This window comes from Drosophila suzukii (assembly GCF_043229965.1).
Source record: "Drosophila suzukii chromosome 2 unlocalized genomic scaffold, CBGP_Dsuzu_IsoJpt1.0 scf_2c, whole genome shotgun sequence".
Taxonomy (NCBI): Eukaryota; Metazoa; Arthropoda; class Insecta; order Diptera; family Drosophilidae; genus Drosophila; species Drosophila suzukii.
Window position 1 is genome coordinate 35,785,699 of NW_027255896.1, and position 16,308 is coordinate 35,802,006.

The following is a 16,308-nucleotide window of genomic DNA, read 5'->3' on the forward strand; positions in this document are numbered from 1 at the left end:
GCTGTATGTGTACGTTCTGTTTCCTAAATTTAAATCCATCCAAGATAGAAGATTGGCGCTAAAATTAGACTTCGATTTTGAGAGGGCTCGAGCCTTGGAGTTTCGAGCAAAACTTTTTAATCAAAACGGCAATTTGAAAATATAAAGGACAAACTTTTCAATCTCCCAAACGTCTAAGAGCTGTCAACGGCCAATTTCGCTCATTCGGCTGCCTCCCAAGAGAAATGTACTGCCTCTGGTTCATTCCAGCTTAAAGTGGCTTGGCAGGAGTCTTTTGCCGCGCGCACACTGTAATTTCTTCTTCTTCTTAAAGTTCTCCATTACTTTTTGAGTGGAATGCTTTACTTTTGACTTGGTGGCCACAAAAGTTTGCTCCACGGGTCTGGCGGCAGCGTTCAATGCATTTGGGCTAGGCAAACTTTTAGCGTGAACTTCAGGGAAGGAACGGGTGTTGTTGGGTGTGCCCAAGTGCATCAAACTCACTGCGAAATAAATAGCGACGAGGCGCTCAATATAATGTTGACAGAAAGTGAGATGCAAGTCTTCAGCAAAAAGTCGAAAATTATTGGCGCACCGTTCAGAAAAGCTGGCAACTTCCGAAAAATAGTCAGTCGATTGTGTACGTTGTGCCAACAATAGAATCCAATATGGCGTGTTGGCGAGCTGCTTTTACAATGGCTTTCGATTTGCTAGGAAATTTTGTGATTGATTGATTATTGCAGAGACACTGCCCACTTTTGTATAACTTACCGAAATTCCCTTTCAAACCCCTTTCGTCCACAAGATAAATGAGTACCGGATTGCACAGTTATTATTTGAATTACATTTATTTATCCACGATAATCACTTGATTTATTTGAATGATTTTGTATTGTTAGCCATGCATTGCTGCTTTGGTATTTTCTGTTGCCCCAACTCTTTGTATCTGTGCATGCAAGCACAATGTAGTTCTGGTTAGATTTATTAATATGTGAACTATTATTAAATTCATATTCGTCAAATGGTTGCAAGTTAAAAATTGTGCTCGAGCACTTACATTGAAAACATTCTAAACTGGTTGTTCAATTACTTTTGCTCTGCATCCACACCAAGAGTAATGAAATAACCTATTACAATTTATATTTGTTTTCGTATGTGATCTTTATTTAGAGAGAAGGTCCTGTATCAGGCATTCGACATACATACGAATGTTAATACCAAATATTTTCAGTGGAAATGTTAACAGTGAAAACCAAAAAAAAGTTTAAATATAATTATGTTAATTTTAATCTATTCAAATAACTTTTAAATTGTCCAACAAGCATTAGGCATACACATACAGACAAGAAGGCTGTTGAATCGTTTTTGGATTTTCTGCATAATCCATATTTTGACTTTTGCATTTTAATGATTAAGCTACTTTTTGGTTTTGCTGTAGTTTTACATTAATGGATGTCTTTGAACTTTAAATGGTATCGTCTATCATTTTTTAATTACGTACCGGCAATGAACAAACGGTTTTTATTCCTGGTGTAAGTCTGAAGACAAATCGATTCGAATTGGGGCGTATACTCTATATTGTATTCTATCGAAAGTGCAGACAGCAGCCATTGGTGGAACCAGCCTTTGTTTAATAAACAGTCGAGAAATTGTACATAATTTGTTACGTAGATGATTTTTTTATGATTGAGGTGATTCAGCTCGTTCGCACAGGCAGGAAACTAACGCGAAAACATCAAATAACATTTTTAAGAAGTATTCCCTGCCAAAGCTATTTCAGAAATTACAGTTTTTGAGCTCGAGATGCGAGTACGTGTTTTAGATTTCAATTATGTTTCGATCTAGATGTCTGCTCGTAAAGTAATTTTTTTTAATTTTCTGATTTGGCAGATTACTGCATTTCATTAACCCATATTTGACCCTAAAGATAGTTTTTCGCCTCGACGCGTTCCTTTATGTCTTCTGTGTTTTTGCTATAACTTACAGCTTGACTTTGACAGTTTGAAGGCCCATAAAGCATCTCCATTAGGGCGGGTAGATTTGGTAGCCTAAAAATCGTATGTGGGGAAAGTAAACTTAAAAGGATTCTAAGCAATATTGCCGAACAAAACTATCGTCTCACATGAAAAATACTGCTTTTCACTTGTACTACAAAATTTAAAAACCATATTTTTCTGTTTACAATTATAATGTAGGTCTTTTGTCTATTTTGATATTTTTCCTAAAAAAACAGTATTTTTCATTCGCTTTCGGGAGGGGGTGGGGGTGGGTTAAACGCCGTTTTGGACCATAAGTTGGTTCGGCCATAATGCTTAGAATCCTTTTAGGATTACGTTTCCCACATACGCGATTTGCGTATTTGTTTTTGGCGCCATACAAATCGTCCTGCCCTAATCTACGTAATCGTACACCTCTCATCCGTTCACATTCCCGTCCACGTGCCATGTCCAATATATTGCACATTTATTAGTAGGCTGTGTGCCTTCTGGTTGATGCTGTCGGAACTATATGATTTATTTTTTACTTGTATTTACATATTTCAAATTTGTGTATAGCACAAGACTGAATGTTGTATGTTGCTTGTGTGTGCTTGCTTTGCCATTTGCTTTAAAGTTTATTTACAAACATAATAAGATAAATATGAATATGGGTTTATCATCTCGTTTTTATTCCCGCTAACGTTAATTTGGCCCTGGTTGTTGCTTCTGGGCTACAAGTTTCCGTCTTAATCTAGTTAGTTTTCAATTAGCAATTATTAACTGGGATAATAGCGTTTTAATACGCGTTATGATTCATAAATACCCAATTTGATATACTCAAATTGGCTAACTATGCAAATACCACTTACAGCAAAGATTTTTTGGGGTCGCAAAGCAATAAAATTGGTTAAAAAAAAGGCATTTGAAATAAGCACTATACATTTACATAACTTTGTTGATGGCAACAGGGTAATTTATGGATAGTATACAGGATATTTATAAACGAAATTCAAATATTTTAAAATCCTTCAACATACTGTACACAATTATTGGTAAGTAAACTATATTAGTACTTATCTCGACTTGTCCGTATTTTAATCAATCATGTCTGCACAGAAACTACGATTGGCTTAACATGATTTTTACACTTAAGTGCGCAGCTTATACTGAGCTTAGCTTAGCAATTATTCTAGACTTTGTGTTATTCAGTTACTAACGTTGTTTCGGCTTGCTTTAAATCAGACACTGATATAGCTTAAATAGGAATTCCTTGTCATCGTTTTCCCGCTTCCTACAGCTGGCCAAGATGTCCACTTAAGTCAGAAAGATGCGTCTGATGGAAAGGACGGTATTTAGGACTGCTTTTAGCCTAATATAAGGCGTTAGATATGACCACTCACCTGACAATAACCGTGTTCAGCAGGAAACAGGGTGCCAACATTGACTTAAATATGTGCGTCAGACGGTCGGCCGAAGAGGTTTTCCGACGGGAGATTGCTGCCATATTGTCGCCTGCAGGTGACATTAGGGTAAATTTGAATTTGAATAGAGCAAGAATTTGTTTAGTGACAGACAGGCAAATGCAATTATGTGCACCAACAACCGTGCTCTGCGTTTCCCATTTTCATGTAAATACGGTGCTGGTCATTTGCATAACTTTCATTTACACGTCGTAACGTCGCATGGTGTCTAAGTCACAAGAACAGCAGTTTGGGGTGGCAGCAAAAGGGCAATAGTGCACACTATATTTCGTCGCCTTTTTTAAATAACATAAAAAACTGTGTAAAATTAAAATTAAATGAAAAACCATACATTCATAACCGAACACTATATACTTTGGTAATACTCTAGTTTACGGTTCTCACCCCCAAAATTCGTGAAAAAATTATCATCGACGGACCGCGCATTCTTAAGAACTTACATGAAATAAAGGCGCGGTCTGTCATGGTTCTCTTGTAATCGAATTTCAAAGTTACGTGTTTTGCTATAAAAATAAAATAGCCTTTTCTATGATTTTGAGTGTTTTGCTTTAAAAATCAGAACTGCTTTTTATCCCTTTCAAAATAATAAGCGATCTATATAATGTGACAAAAATGTTTAATTGTTTTAGTAGTATGCCCACAGCCACGAATTAAATATCAGCCGCGAACTAAATATCCTCGATGGACCGCGGTTCCTTAAGAATTCGCGTGACCATTAGGCAAATTAAGCAAATTAAAAAACCGCAACAGTCACTAAAATTTTATTAAAAACAAGGAAGAACGCTATAATCGAGTACCTCAACTATTAGATACCCCTTACTCAGCTAAAGGGACAAAACGGAAATGGAGATATGCAAGCAGCAAAGCGAGACTGAAATGCGCCACCTACCTCTGATCACAATATGTATATGTATGGTTATGTGGGCGGTAGACAGATTTAAGCGTTATGGGCGTTAGAGTGGGCGTGGCAAACTTTTTCTTTGGGCAATTGATAGGTATTGACGAGAATAATACATTTAAGTTAAAATATTGTTTCTAGCATGCAAATTGTGGGCGCCACAGGTCTCGGCGGTTTGTGTGCGTTAGAGGGCATGTTCGCGTAACAAACTTGCGCTGCAATCTAGGGTACGGAATTTAATCTGAAATCCCAATTCTCTATCTTTGATAGTTTCCGAGATATCCGCGGTCATATTAACGATTTCTTGAAGTTTGTGGGCGGTTTGTGGGCGTTAAAGTGGGCCTGAAAACTTTTTTGGGTCAATCGATAGGTATTAATGAGAACAATTTCATTTCAAAATAACAAAATGAAACGTAGGCCTAATTAGAACATTTCAAATTTTAAGTCCCTGCCATCAAAAATGATGTCGCGAGGCAGAACTCTGCGATATTTGCGTGAGTAATGGATTTAAAAACATATAAGGAATATATTAGTGCTGCGTTTGAATCTTCTGTCTTAAATTTTATTAAAACCCGAGTAAATTATTTTCCTTTCACTCACCTTTCGAGACAAAGACGTAGATGCTCGCCGGCTCCGTGTTGCTGGCCGAGCAGCTGTAGTTGCCGGAGTCGGTGATCTGCGGCTCTCGAATGATCAGGCGGCTCTGCGTTCGGAGTCCCGGGGTCGTCTCAATGGTTATGTCCCGTCGGGAGTCGACATAGTTGATCAGGCGATCGTTCTTCTGCCAGTACACGTACTGTGGTGGTGTCGGACTCTGTGCCAAGAAGGTGAATGGTGGTTCAGCAGGACTCCTTTTCAACTCACCTCCCGACTTACCTTTTCAATAATGCAAACCAAATTGATTGTTGAGCCCATGTCAACATGAAGCTCGCCGGAGCCCAGAATAAATGCCTCCGGCACAACCACTTGAAGATTCACAAAGTGGGAAATGATGCCAGTCGGCGTCGAGACCTGTGTGTTGGAGATTGTTTTTGTGATAGTAAGTACAAGGAAAATGGAGAGCAAAAGACCGAAGAGTGGAAAGAGAAAGTGTGGCAGTTGAGTGCGATTGGTATTCGCAATGTACTAGAATGTTAATGCTTCAGTAAACTACGAGCAAGAATAGCCAGCCAGCTTCATAAAATCGTTGTGAGTGCAAGAAATGTTGCGCTCATTGAAATGCAAATCAAACAATTTCAATTTGGCACGCAAAAATGAAACAAAAACGAACGGATTTTATATAAGTAGAGCACTTCCCACTCGTCTCGACTCGGAGTTGTTCTCCAAAATATCCGGCAGGCAACGGTCGCAGCTGTAGATTCTCTGGGTTCGCAATGGAATACTGAAATAATTATTTTGGCATATTTGCATGTAGCTCTCGTTTGCTGCTCAGCCTCCTAGTCCGTATTTCGGTGCCGTGAGTCCATAGTCTGAGGACGGAAGACCGGAGTCCTGAGGGGCAACCAGACAACCCGCCCCACTGACTCTGAGGCCGGCATACGGCTTTTTATATTGAAATTGCATACAAATTGCACTCCGGCTTCTCGCTTACACCATCCATCCATCAAAGCCTCCATACCGTCAAGTGTCCATTTCAGCAGTTAGTTGTCTTCCCTACCCCGAATCCCCTCCAAAGCCCATTTTCTTACTCTCCGACCCCGAGCTCGACATTTCCGTGTTTCCATTCTCATGACTTGCCTTGCTTCGTTAGGCGGGAAGGCGGGAGTTCTTGGTCTCGCAGGCGGGGTTCGGTTTATCAGGACCCGTGTTTCTGCCAGATCCCTCGCAGCCTAATAGCTGACAGTCACACGTTTCTGGCTGGCCAAACAATCAGTCCTGTCAATGTCACCGACCCGATCCCAATCGCAGTCCCAATCTGGAAGTCCCCTTGCCAACGATAGCGGACCAGAAGGCCGCGGCAGTTGCCTTAAATCAAACCATTCCAAACTTGATTTGTATTTTACAATTAAATCATCCACAAGAAAGAAAAGCAAAAGCCTGAAAACCTCAATACAACGTTGAAAGAAAAAGGGGCGCATTGAGGAGAAACGAGCGCAAATACAAATGCACGATAGTTTATTTCAACTGCGGCGAATGCATATAATATGGACCCATCATTCTGGCCGCGCCCAGTCGTTATCCGCCCACTCACCTGGCACTCGTACATGCCGTGATCCCGGCGCTGCACAAACTTTATCTGCAGCGTCCACATGTTGGAGCCGGGCGTGTGCAGTATCGCGAATCGCTCGTCGTTCGTGTAAAGCTGGGCCCCCGACGACAGGATGTGCCAGTCCCGGCGGCGGATCCAGGATATTTGATTCTGTTGACGAAAGCCAATGCCGAGCGCATTATAAACGAGCGGACGAATTGGTACCAGTACACACAGATAATTAATATTACTAGGGAAAAGGAGGATTGTAAGGATAGATAAGGATAGTTTGTGACCCTAGCGGCTATCCGGCTCGTTTAAATCTGGACCCGTTTTATATGAAGATACCGTAGAACACTAGAGGGCGACAGTAATAATATAAGCTTTAAACGCCATCAATTGTAGATGGTATTAATTAATTTCTTTCATTTGATAAAGTATTTTTATTCTGTTCGACCCACTTTATTGGACTTCAAAATGGTGCAGAAAAAAGACATAGCCAATGGAACAGCCTTTCCAATGAAAAAACTTTCGTTGTGTTGACTCATTATTTATAGCTTATATGATCAACCAAACTTTTCTTACTATCCTTACCCCACTCTCCCCTACAAGTAACCAACGCAAACAGATCAGCTCATGCAGTCAGTTAAACATGCACATGATTTTCGAAAAGTAAAACTTAATGAATGTGGCAGGTGTACAAACTTAAGGTAAAGCAGAGAAACGTATATACCTACATGTGACTAAAAGAGTCCAATAGAACGTTTTTTAAATGTTCTGTGATTTAAAATAACTACTGTACACCCAGAAAAAAATAATGAAAAAAATCCAGAACATTTTTCATGATTTGATAGCAAACCGTTCGCTATGTTGCGTTCATAAAAACGAACGCCACGGGGCAATTCATGAACATTTAGGTGAAATAATGATCGCGTCACTGAAAAATTCCTTGACAGATTTGGAAAGAACACCGTTCTCATAGAGTAATGAACTATATAGAGGCGCCAATTGCTCTGCCGCTCTCTTTAGATAATGAGGCTATGATGCCACCTAGGCGAAAAAAGCATATTTCCCCTCTTTTTGTAAAGTTCGATCGAACTTGTAATTCATTCCCACCTCATTCTGCACCGCTCTTGCTCACTGTTTTGTTTTTGTTTTTAATCGAAATCCCTATTGCTGTTGCTTCGCACCTAAGTTAGCTTCAAACTTGGCCTTGAATGGGCTCTTAGCAGAGGTTGGGCAGAGGATCGGGCAGAGCAATTGAAGCCTCTATATACCTTTTTACTCTATGCCGTTCTTAAATTATCAACACCGCTCATGAAAACATGTATGTAGGCTTAGTGTCCCGATTGTCCGTACTTGAAAAATTCGTTCGGTGATCCAGCTGCTAGAGCGTTCGTCTTTGACACATGGTAGGATAGGTTCGAGTCCCCGGGATGACGGTTGTGAATTGTAAGTTTTATTAAAATATTATTTCTAATGTTTATATGTTTAGGTGTATTAGAATATGTTCATTGGAAATAATGAAAAAAAGGCTGTCATCAGCCAAATATCAAAAAAAACAAATAACAATAACACAAAAAGTAAGGAAAATAAATATATGTCTACCTGTCGACCAGGAAAACTAGTTTGCACACAAACCTCGTTTTTTTATATTTTCCTGTTCTTAAGTTAAGCCCGAAATGTTTTTAAAGTGACTTAACCTTGTTTAGGCTTGATTTCGAATGCATTTTATTCTGAGTGTAGATAGTTTAAAATTTTGTTTAAGTCTTTCAAAACAACGGCTATATTAACATTAAGAAATTATATTTATCAAAGAATAATTGTTCTTCAATTTGAATCTAAATAAACTAACGTTAGTGAACTACCGAAACCGAATGTTAAATAATTTGTTTGTTAACTGTAATCCTGCCAAACGTTAGCTTTTTTAAAGCTTAATTTTTTGTTAGCTTAATTTTTTTTCGCTGTTTGAGCTTGACTGCTTTACAAATTAGATTTTTTTTCCCGCATTCTGGGAAACAAAAAGTCAAATGAAAATGCCAAATAATTAGGCAGAGAAATTAAATAAAAATTAAACCCAAATACGATACGCGTATAGGATTTCAGCAGCAGCTGTGCTCGCAGCAGATCCTGCCCGACTATATGCTTTAAGCTCGACGGGAATTCAAGTTCGCAGCCACTAAATAAAGCGCTTTTTATGCAAGACATACTTGGAGATTGGTGACTTTGGATTTAAAGACGGAGACGTGGGATATCATGTATGGGGGGTGTAGTGGAGTACAGGAGGCGTGCACATTGAACAGAATTGAACAGAACGGAACAGAGAGTTACAATTAGAGAGACAAAAACAAACCCAATTTACACCCACTCTGTCCACGCCGGAGACCTTGCAGACCAGAAAGGCAGTGCCACCCAGCTGGACGGTTGTGTTGTGAGCCATCAGCTTTTAGAAAGGAAAAATTGGAGAAAAGAAGCAAAAGAGAGGGAGAGAAAAACACAAGACAAAAAGTTAAAAGTTCATTTTTTACGGTGTTGATCTCAAAGCTAAACGCGCCAAAGTCGCAAAATTAGTGAGTAAAACAGCGCCATCACGGGTTCTACACCGTAGCTATCCAGACAGGACAGGGACGACGCAAAGAGGTTTGGCCGTGAGTTCTGGTGTCTGGAGAGTTTGGCGTTTTAGATATTTGGATGATTAGAATCGAGCGCTCGACTTAAGCACTATTAATTAATTAGTCCCAGATCCGGATCACGCTCGTCCCCGCCCTGCTGGTTATTAGTGTTATACCGGTGAGCGCTTGCACGACTTCATCTCCTTTGGACCTTCTGAATTTTTTTTGCAGCGGCAGTAACATTTTGCTGGGTTAGGGGAAACTGTTTTGCTGACGAAACTGGCTATTGTCCTTGCTACGGATATAGACTTGGGTCACGCAGCATCTGCGGTCGATTCAATTTAAATTTGTATTCGACAACAGTTTATTGCATTCGATCGGCCAGAAGAAAAGGGACCATCTGTCATTTAAACTTACCTCACTGTCTTCGAACATTGGACTGTCGCTCGTGTCGAGATTATTATCCTGTTTTGAATCGCCATTAATACCGCCGCGCATCCATAACTTTTTCCAATCGTTATCTGTGAGTATTGACTTTTGATCTGAAATCAAAAAAAAGAGCGGGCGCGAGGTTTAGACAAAGCTAATTGCAGAGTGCAGTAGAAAATTGTACAAAAGGCTTGGTTGATTAATGCAATTCGAATGTAATCAGCAAAAGTGTCTGGGGTGGATTAGCTGGCCAACGAATGTGATAGGTCTAGTGACTTAAGCAATCTAGTCCCCATTCAGGTCAAAACACTCACTTTCCCGCACATTCCGCTCTAAAGAGTCCCGTCTAATCAAAACCTAGTGAAATGTATAATCAAACAAAAACACCTCTTAGCGAGGTAAAAATCTAGTGAAGATCGCACCGTATACAAACATAAGTTCTGATATCAATTTTGGTGACGGGTCAATCAATAGGTATTGACGAGACTAATACATTTCAGTTAACATTTATTTTCTAGCATGACAAATGTGTACGCCCAGGCTTGGGCGGTTTGTGGGCATGGCATATTGGCGTAATAAACATGCGCTGCGTACAAGGCTACGAAACCTAAATCTATAATCCCAATTCTCTACCTTTGATAGTTTCTGAGATATCAACGTTCATATCTACGATTTTTTGAAGTTTGTGGGCGTTAAAGTGGGCGTGGCAAACTTTTTTTTTGGATCAATCGATAGGTATTGATGAGAACAATACATTTCAGTTAAAATTTTTATTCTAGCATCAAAACTGTATAAGCCACAGTTTTGGGCGGTTTGTGGGCGTTACAGTGGGCGTGGCGCGCTGCTGAAACAAACTTGCGCTGCGTAAGAAGCTCAGGAATCTGCATTCTCTGCGTTCATCCGGACGGACAGGCAGACGGACAGACGGACATGGCTAGATCGACTCGGCTATTGATCCTGATCAAGAATTCTTTATGGGGTCGGAAACGCTTCCTTCTGCCTGTTACATACTTTCCGACGAATCTAGTATACCCTTTTACTCTACAAGTAACGATATGATATGTTTAAAACGAATTCCATAAACCTGATCCAGGCGTGTAACGGACTAACGCCGTATTTCAAAGAGTCAGGTTTAGGTTTAAAAATTTTAGAACTGAAATCATTAATGTGCATAAGCGCTTTTGGATTTATAGCACATATAGGACAACATTGCGTAGATTTCGTATTTGTTAAAACATTAAGTACCTTGCCGTCAATCAATGTCATATATGTTTTAAAATTAACCGAAATGTTTGCGCTATGTGATTTAAAATTGTGCAAGTTTGCTACTTGCATATCTAAATTATGCTTTTCTTCTTGGATTTTTGCAATGCTTTCTTTAGCGTATTCAATTTTAATCGGCCTGCAGAAGCGTACAGACTGGGGGCTTTTGTTTACCCAAATTAAACGATTTAAAGAATCCACTAATCTTATTGGAATCATAGTTGCCACGAATAGAGAACTGTCGGAAGAATCGGGTTCATCAAAATCGAATTTCTGTTTATAGGAACTTTGACCGGTCGACCCATCAAATCCATAACATGCAATAAGTGTGCACTCTGTAACATTTTCCATTTGTTCCAAAACTTCCTTTTGTAAAACTAAAATTCGTTCAGCCGTATGGCTTAGCAAATCCTGCAAAGAAACCTTTGCAACAGATTCTGTAATTTGTACTCCTGTTGGTCTGCACTGCATCTTCGTTTGTTTTATTGCATCATAACCAGGATATATGTCGTTCCCGTACGCCTTATTTAGTTTCTTAGTATTAATATATTGTTGTTTTGTTAGCCCATTTTCCAATATATAGGCTAAGGCTACATTATTTGACATTTTTAAAGGCTCTTTGTTTGACACATTCTTAATTTTTTTTTCTATATTGACTTCCTGCTGCACGCCGACTGCTTCATTATTTTTTCTTTTTCGCGCAGATGTTGAGGCTGCATGCAGAAGTAAAGGAGTTGACATGTCATTTTCTATGGCAACTTCTAGAGCCATTTTCCTTCTAAGCCTTGACCCGGCCTCTGTATACCCTAATTTTGGGCGTCCTATTTTGGAAGGTGATGAATTTTTGGTATCCTCCATATCGATTCGTATTTCAAAACTTTTTGAAAACCATTCTGAGTAAATCGACTTAATTTTATCCAGATCTGCGTGATGTTTGCGTAAATACCGTTTAATATGTTTTACAAAAATTGATACTTTGGCTTTTATTGCATTCATGTGCGATATGCTCAAATCATCTTTATTTATTTTTGTTAAAATAAACGACGTTACAGCGCTTGCGTTACGATTGTTGCCGTTCCAAATATCGGCAAGCTCGCTGTTGGTAATCGCAACAACAACTACAAGTGCATTTTTTGTATAAACGGGGGAAAACGGGGAAATGAGATTTTTACCAAATGAAAATAGACATTTAAGTTAGTAACTTGCCATTATTAGTTGCCTGCTCTGGCTTGCTCTTGATATAGAAATACTTCACGGAACACGATTACAATTGTTAAAATTTTAGTTCAAATACAACCAACAACAACACTGGACAAAAACAACAACACAAATATTTATGTACTTTTGCCATAACATACAGATTATATATACCTTGATCTTTGTTTTCCATACTAAATATATATATTAAACTGCATAAAAACATACGCACACTGATCAATTGCAGAAGTAAAATTTTCGCGGTAACTTTTACAATCGAAAGCTGCTTGCCATCAGCTGACTTTAAGAGGCTGCCACATAAAGAGAGTTGCCACCCAGCAAAAAACAAAAATTTTTTTAAGCTTCCTGAAGTGTTTACTATTAATAAATAACAAGGTTTTTTTAATATTCTATCATACATTTTTTGACTTTATGCCACTTTTTTGGGAAAATCGCCCAATGTGCAATGGTGGTTCTAGTTCGGCGATGGCTGCTACCTTTTCCGAAACTGTGCTATTCCTTCGCTAGTCACTCGATGACCAAGATACAACAGCTCTTTCTTGAAAAATTGGCACTTCTCCTGGTTTAACCTCAGATTTGCCTCCTTTAGCCGTCGGAACACTTCCTTCAGGTTAGCCTTGTGTTCTTCCAGCGAGCGCCCGATCACTATGATGGCATCCTGGTAAGCAAATGCGTGCGGCGACATTTCGGGACCGATCACCCGGTCCAGCACCCGTTGAAAGGTCGCAGACGCCGAATGAAGTCCGAATGGCGTTACTCTCCACTGGAATAAGCCTTTCCCCGGCACTGTAAACGCCGTATACTGCCTGCTGTCTGCTTTCAGTGGGATTTGCCAGTACCCATCCTTTAGGTCCAAGCTGCTGATGTACCGTGCTATAATTTATTCGGGGCATCGGGTAGGCATCCTTTATAGACTTGGCGTTGATTTGCCTAAAGTCGACGCACAGTCTCCTTTTGCCGGTCTTTTTTAAACCATCACGATGGGAGAGCTGTATGGGCTTGAGTGAGTGTTCTATATATCCCATTTGGAGTAGCTCGTTCACCTTCGCATTGATCTCCCATTGAACTTTCGGATTCTTGGGGTAGAATCTCTGCTTTATTGGTTTGTCGTCTTTCATCGTGATCTGATGCTCTGCCATGTTTGATGTTCCCTTCATGCTGCTGAAACTCGATAGCTCTGCCTCCAGGAATTTCATCGTGTCGTCATCTTCGCTTGCCTGTTGTACGACTGCCACCGATAGCTTCTCTTCGAGCCATCCCTTTTGTCGATTCCTGGTCGGTATTATCACTTCGTGTCCAGCGCACTTAATCTCGGTACCGACCTGTGTTAGAAAGTTACATCCCAACACCAATGAATCCACTACCCCTGTTAGTATCAGCAGGCTCATGCTCAGTCGCTTGTTCCCAAACGCGATTTTCACCTCCAGCTGCTCATCGATTCCGCCAGATCTTCCGTCTGGCAACCTAACTTGCCGTCGTATCCTCGTAATCTTTCCGAGGGCAGCCAGGTTGTCCGCCAGTTCTTTGCTTATAAAGCTTGCTGTTGCCCCGGTGTCGATTGTGGCCTTGTATGTGCCCCCGCCAATCGTCACCGCTGCGGACAACTGCTGCTCCTCCTCGATCAGCTTTCCCGTTAGTTTAGAGAAGTAGCATCTTGCGACCACCGCTCGCCCCTCTGCGGCTGAGATCGCTGGGCATTTCCCGCCTGCTGGCAGCATTCGACGCTCCTGACTCCTACTCTTCATACTCATCTGCTAATATCATCAGCGTGTCCAGGTCCGACACTTTGTACCGCCTTAGGAAGATCCTTAGACTTGGGGTCCTTAGGGTATCTTTCGCGGAATAATCAATTGGCCTCACCATTGTCTGCATGTCAATCATGTAGTCTTTGAACGACTCACTGGCCCTGCTTCCGTTGCCTGACCTGATCCGCCAGCCTGATGACGAAGTCTCTCGGCAGAAAGTATGTGTGGAAACTATCTATGAACTCCGCCCAGGTTTTCCATTGTTTGTTGTTGGCGATAAACCACTTCAGAGCCCTTCCTTTAAGCAATTCAGGCATCGGTCGGGGAATCATGTCTAACTCCAAGCTGTATGTGTTGGCGGACCATTCCACCTGCTCCAGGAACTCGAACGGTTTTTCCGCCCCGTCGAAACTGAACGACCATTCGCGGAACTGTTAAGCGATCCTTGCATAGTCTGACTGACTGGGTCCCGAGATCAGCGCTGTTATTTTCCTGTCTTGGCTTGATTCTCTCCTGTTTGCCTCTTTTTGTAGGTTGTCAACGCTCAGGCTTGCCACTAAGTTGTCCCCTTCGGCGTTCATTAACGTGATGCTCGGGCCGGCTTTGTCGTGGCTTGTACTTCAAACTCGGCCCAGATGTCAACGAGTTGTGGGTCTTTATCCGTTTCTGAGTAATACTCGGATAATGCCTACCCATGTCTTCTAATCTGCCGTCCAGGGTGACATTAAGCCTCTGTGCGACATGGGCGAAGTCCTCCTTCTTAAGGCGGTAAATACACTTATTTCCCATTTTTATTGTGCTGTTCACACTGTTGGGACAATCACGTTGGGCGCCAAATGTAACGAACTGATTTTGTTGTCTGCTCGCTACGAGATTCGTGCGGCTAGCTCAGTAGATTGTGTGTTCGTCCCACCAAATTTATATAAGCGTGACCGTCCATTAGCTCAGTGAGAAAGCACAGAACGGGTTCGTAGTGGGTTTATTGCGGGTATATTATAACAAATATCTTGGTAGCTTGGTTGGCCTTGACTCGTCACTTGTGACCTTCTGTACTTCCGACGGTCCTGGTTGTCTCGATGACCTCTCGCCTTGTTGACTCGGTGCTCCAGTCCTGTAGCTCCCTGAAGACCCTTGCAGCTTCCTGAAGATGCTCGCTCGCTGCTCGCCCTTGACGCGTTGACTTGGTGACTGCTGGTAGCGACTCGGACTCGCGAGGGGGAGTAGCCGTACGGGCTTAGGGAAGCGTCACCGTTCTCAGACTAGGGTGAAAAGAAGCTGCGCTCTCCAGGATCACTCCTTTCGACACACCGCCGCTTGTCCCTTGCTCTGAACCGGATGGTCCCACTGGGGTTTCTGCTCAGCCCGCGCGGACAGTTAAGACGGAACGACAGGAAGCTGCCTCGCGCTTTACTTCGCTTCTACGCCTAGTGTAAACGAACGTTCCACCCTAGCCTCACCCTTCTGCGTGTTGTCCGGGACGTTTCCGCGTGGCTCGGTCTGTGTTGCGCGGCTGTCGTGATGTGGTGGCTGGTCTGCTGCTGACGCTATCTTGCGCACTGCTCCTGGCGGTGCTGGCTGCGCGGCTGGACGTAGCGTGGCTTTTGGTGCTCGGGGTTAGGGCGTACGCCGCTCCGGGACCTCGCAAGTCGAAACCGTAGGGCTCTCCTGGACAACTCCACTCGAGACCGTACCGATCGACCGCTCTCCCTTCTGGCTTGATGTACTTGGGATTCGGACACGCCGCTCCGGGACCTCGCAAGTCGAAACCGTAGGGCTCTCCTGGACAACTCTACTCGAGACCGTACCGATCGACCCCTCTCCCTTCTGGCTTGCTATACTCTTTATCCTCCAGGCGTAACGCCAGGACCTTGTTGATAGGGTTAAACCGACCTCAGCTACCTGCGTCCCAATTCGGAGATTCCTGGTATCCCAATCCCGAACGTCTCGACGTAGCAATCTTGCTCCTTGTAGGCTCCCACGGAACTGCTTTTCCGACGACTCGACTTGCTGTTGCTGCCTTGCAGACTATCTGGTTAACGGGAGAGTCCGAAGTACGGTGGAGTCCCGTTATCCCCCCATGGCACTCTTGCTCTGACCGGAAAGTCCCCACTCTCTCCTTATCCGCTCCTTGGTCTCAAAACTCTCTGGATCTCCATTCTTGGTCTCCAAACTCTCTTGATCTCCATCCTTGGTCTCCAAACTCTCTCGCTCTCCATCCTTGGTCTCCAAACTCTCTCGTTCTCCATCCTCTCCTCGCCGCGCCGTTACTACGCGAATTCGCTGCATATCTGGTAAGCGGCCGGCCATCTGTTGCTGCTTATATTTGTGGGGAGTAAATACCTATGGATTGAACCAAAAAAAGTTTGTTACGCCCACTCTAACGCCCATAACACCTAAATCTGTCTACCGCCCACATAACCATACATTGAGATCGCGGGTATTTCCATTTCCCTTTGGTCCCTTTAGCTGAGTAACGGGTATCTAATAGTCGAGATACTCGACTATAGCGGTCTCCC

The 16,308-nt window shown here is 42.2% G+C and overlaps 1 protein-coding gene across 14 annotated transcripts in view; it reads right to left on the reverse strand.

Moving 5' to 3' along the window:
- Positions 1-808: 808 nt before the first annotated feature.
- The window catches only part of dpr12 (defective proboscis extension response 12), a 348,744-nt gene continuing 333,244 nt past the window's right edge, over positions 809-16,308 (reverse strand). For 8 of the 14 annotated variants that reach the window (XM_070998451.1, XM_070998452.1, XM_070998454.1 and 5 more), the window contains 7 exons: positions 9,555-9,679; positions 8,879-8,968; positions 6,529-6,696; positions 5,214-5,348; positions 4,938-5,151; positions 3,359-3,470; positions 809-3,291 (listed from right to left, as the gene is read on the reverse strand). In XM_070998451.1, the coding sequence (XP_070854552.1) occupies positions 3,273-3,291; positions 3,359-3,470; positions 4,938-5,151; positions 5,214-5,348; positions 6,529-6,696; positions 8,879-8,968; positions 9,555-9,679 (863 nt within the window). In that variant the 3' untranslated portion in view covers positions 809-3,272. The remainder of the gene's footprint in view (positions 3,292-3,358; positions 3,471-4,937; positions 5,152-5,213; positions 5,349-6,528; positions 6,697-8,878; positions 8,969-9,554; positions 9,680-16,308) is intronic. The other 6 variants (XM_070998457.1, XM_070998462.1, XM_070998459.1 and 3 more) reach the window with 5 other exon arrangements.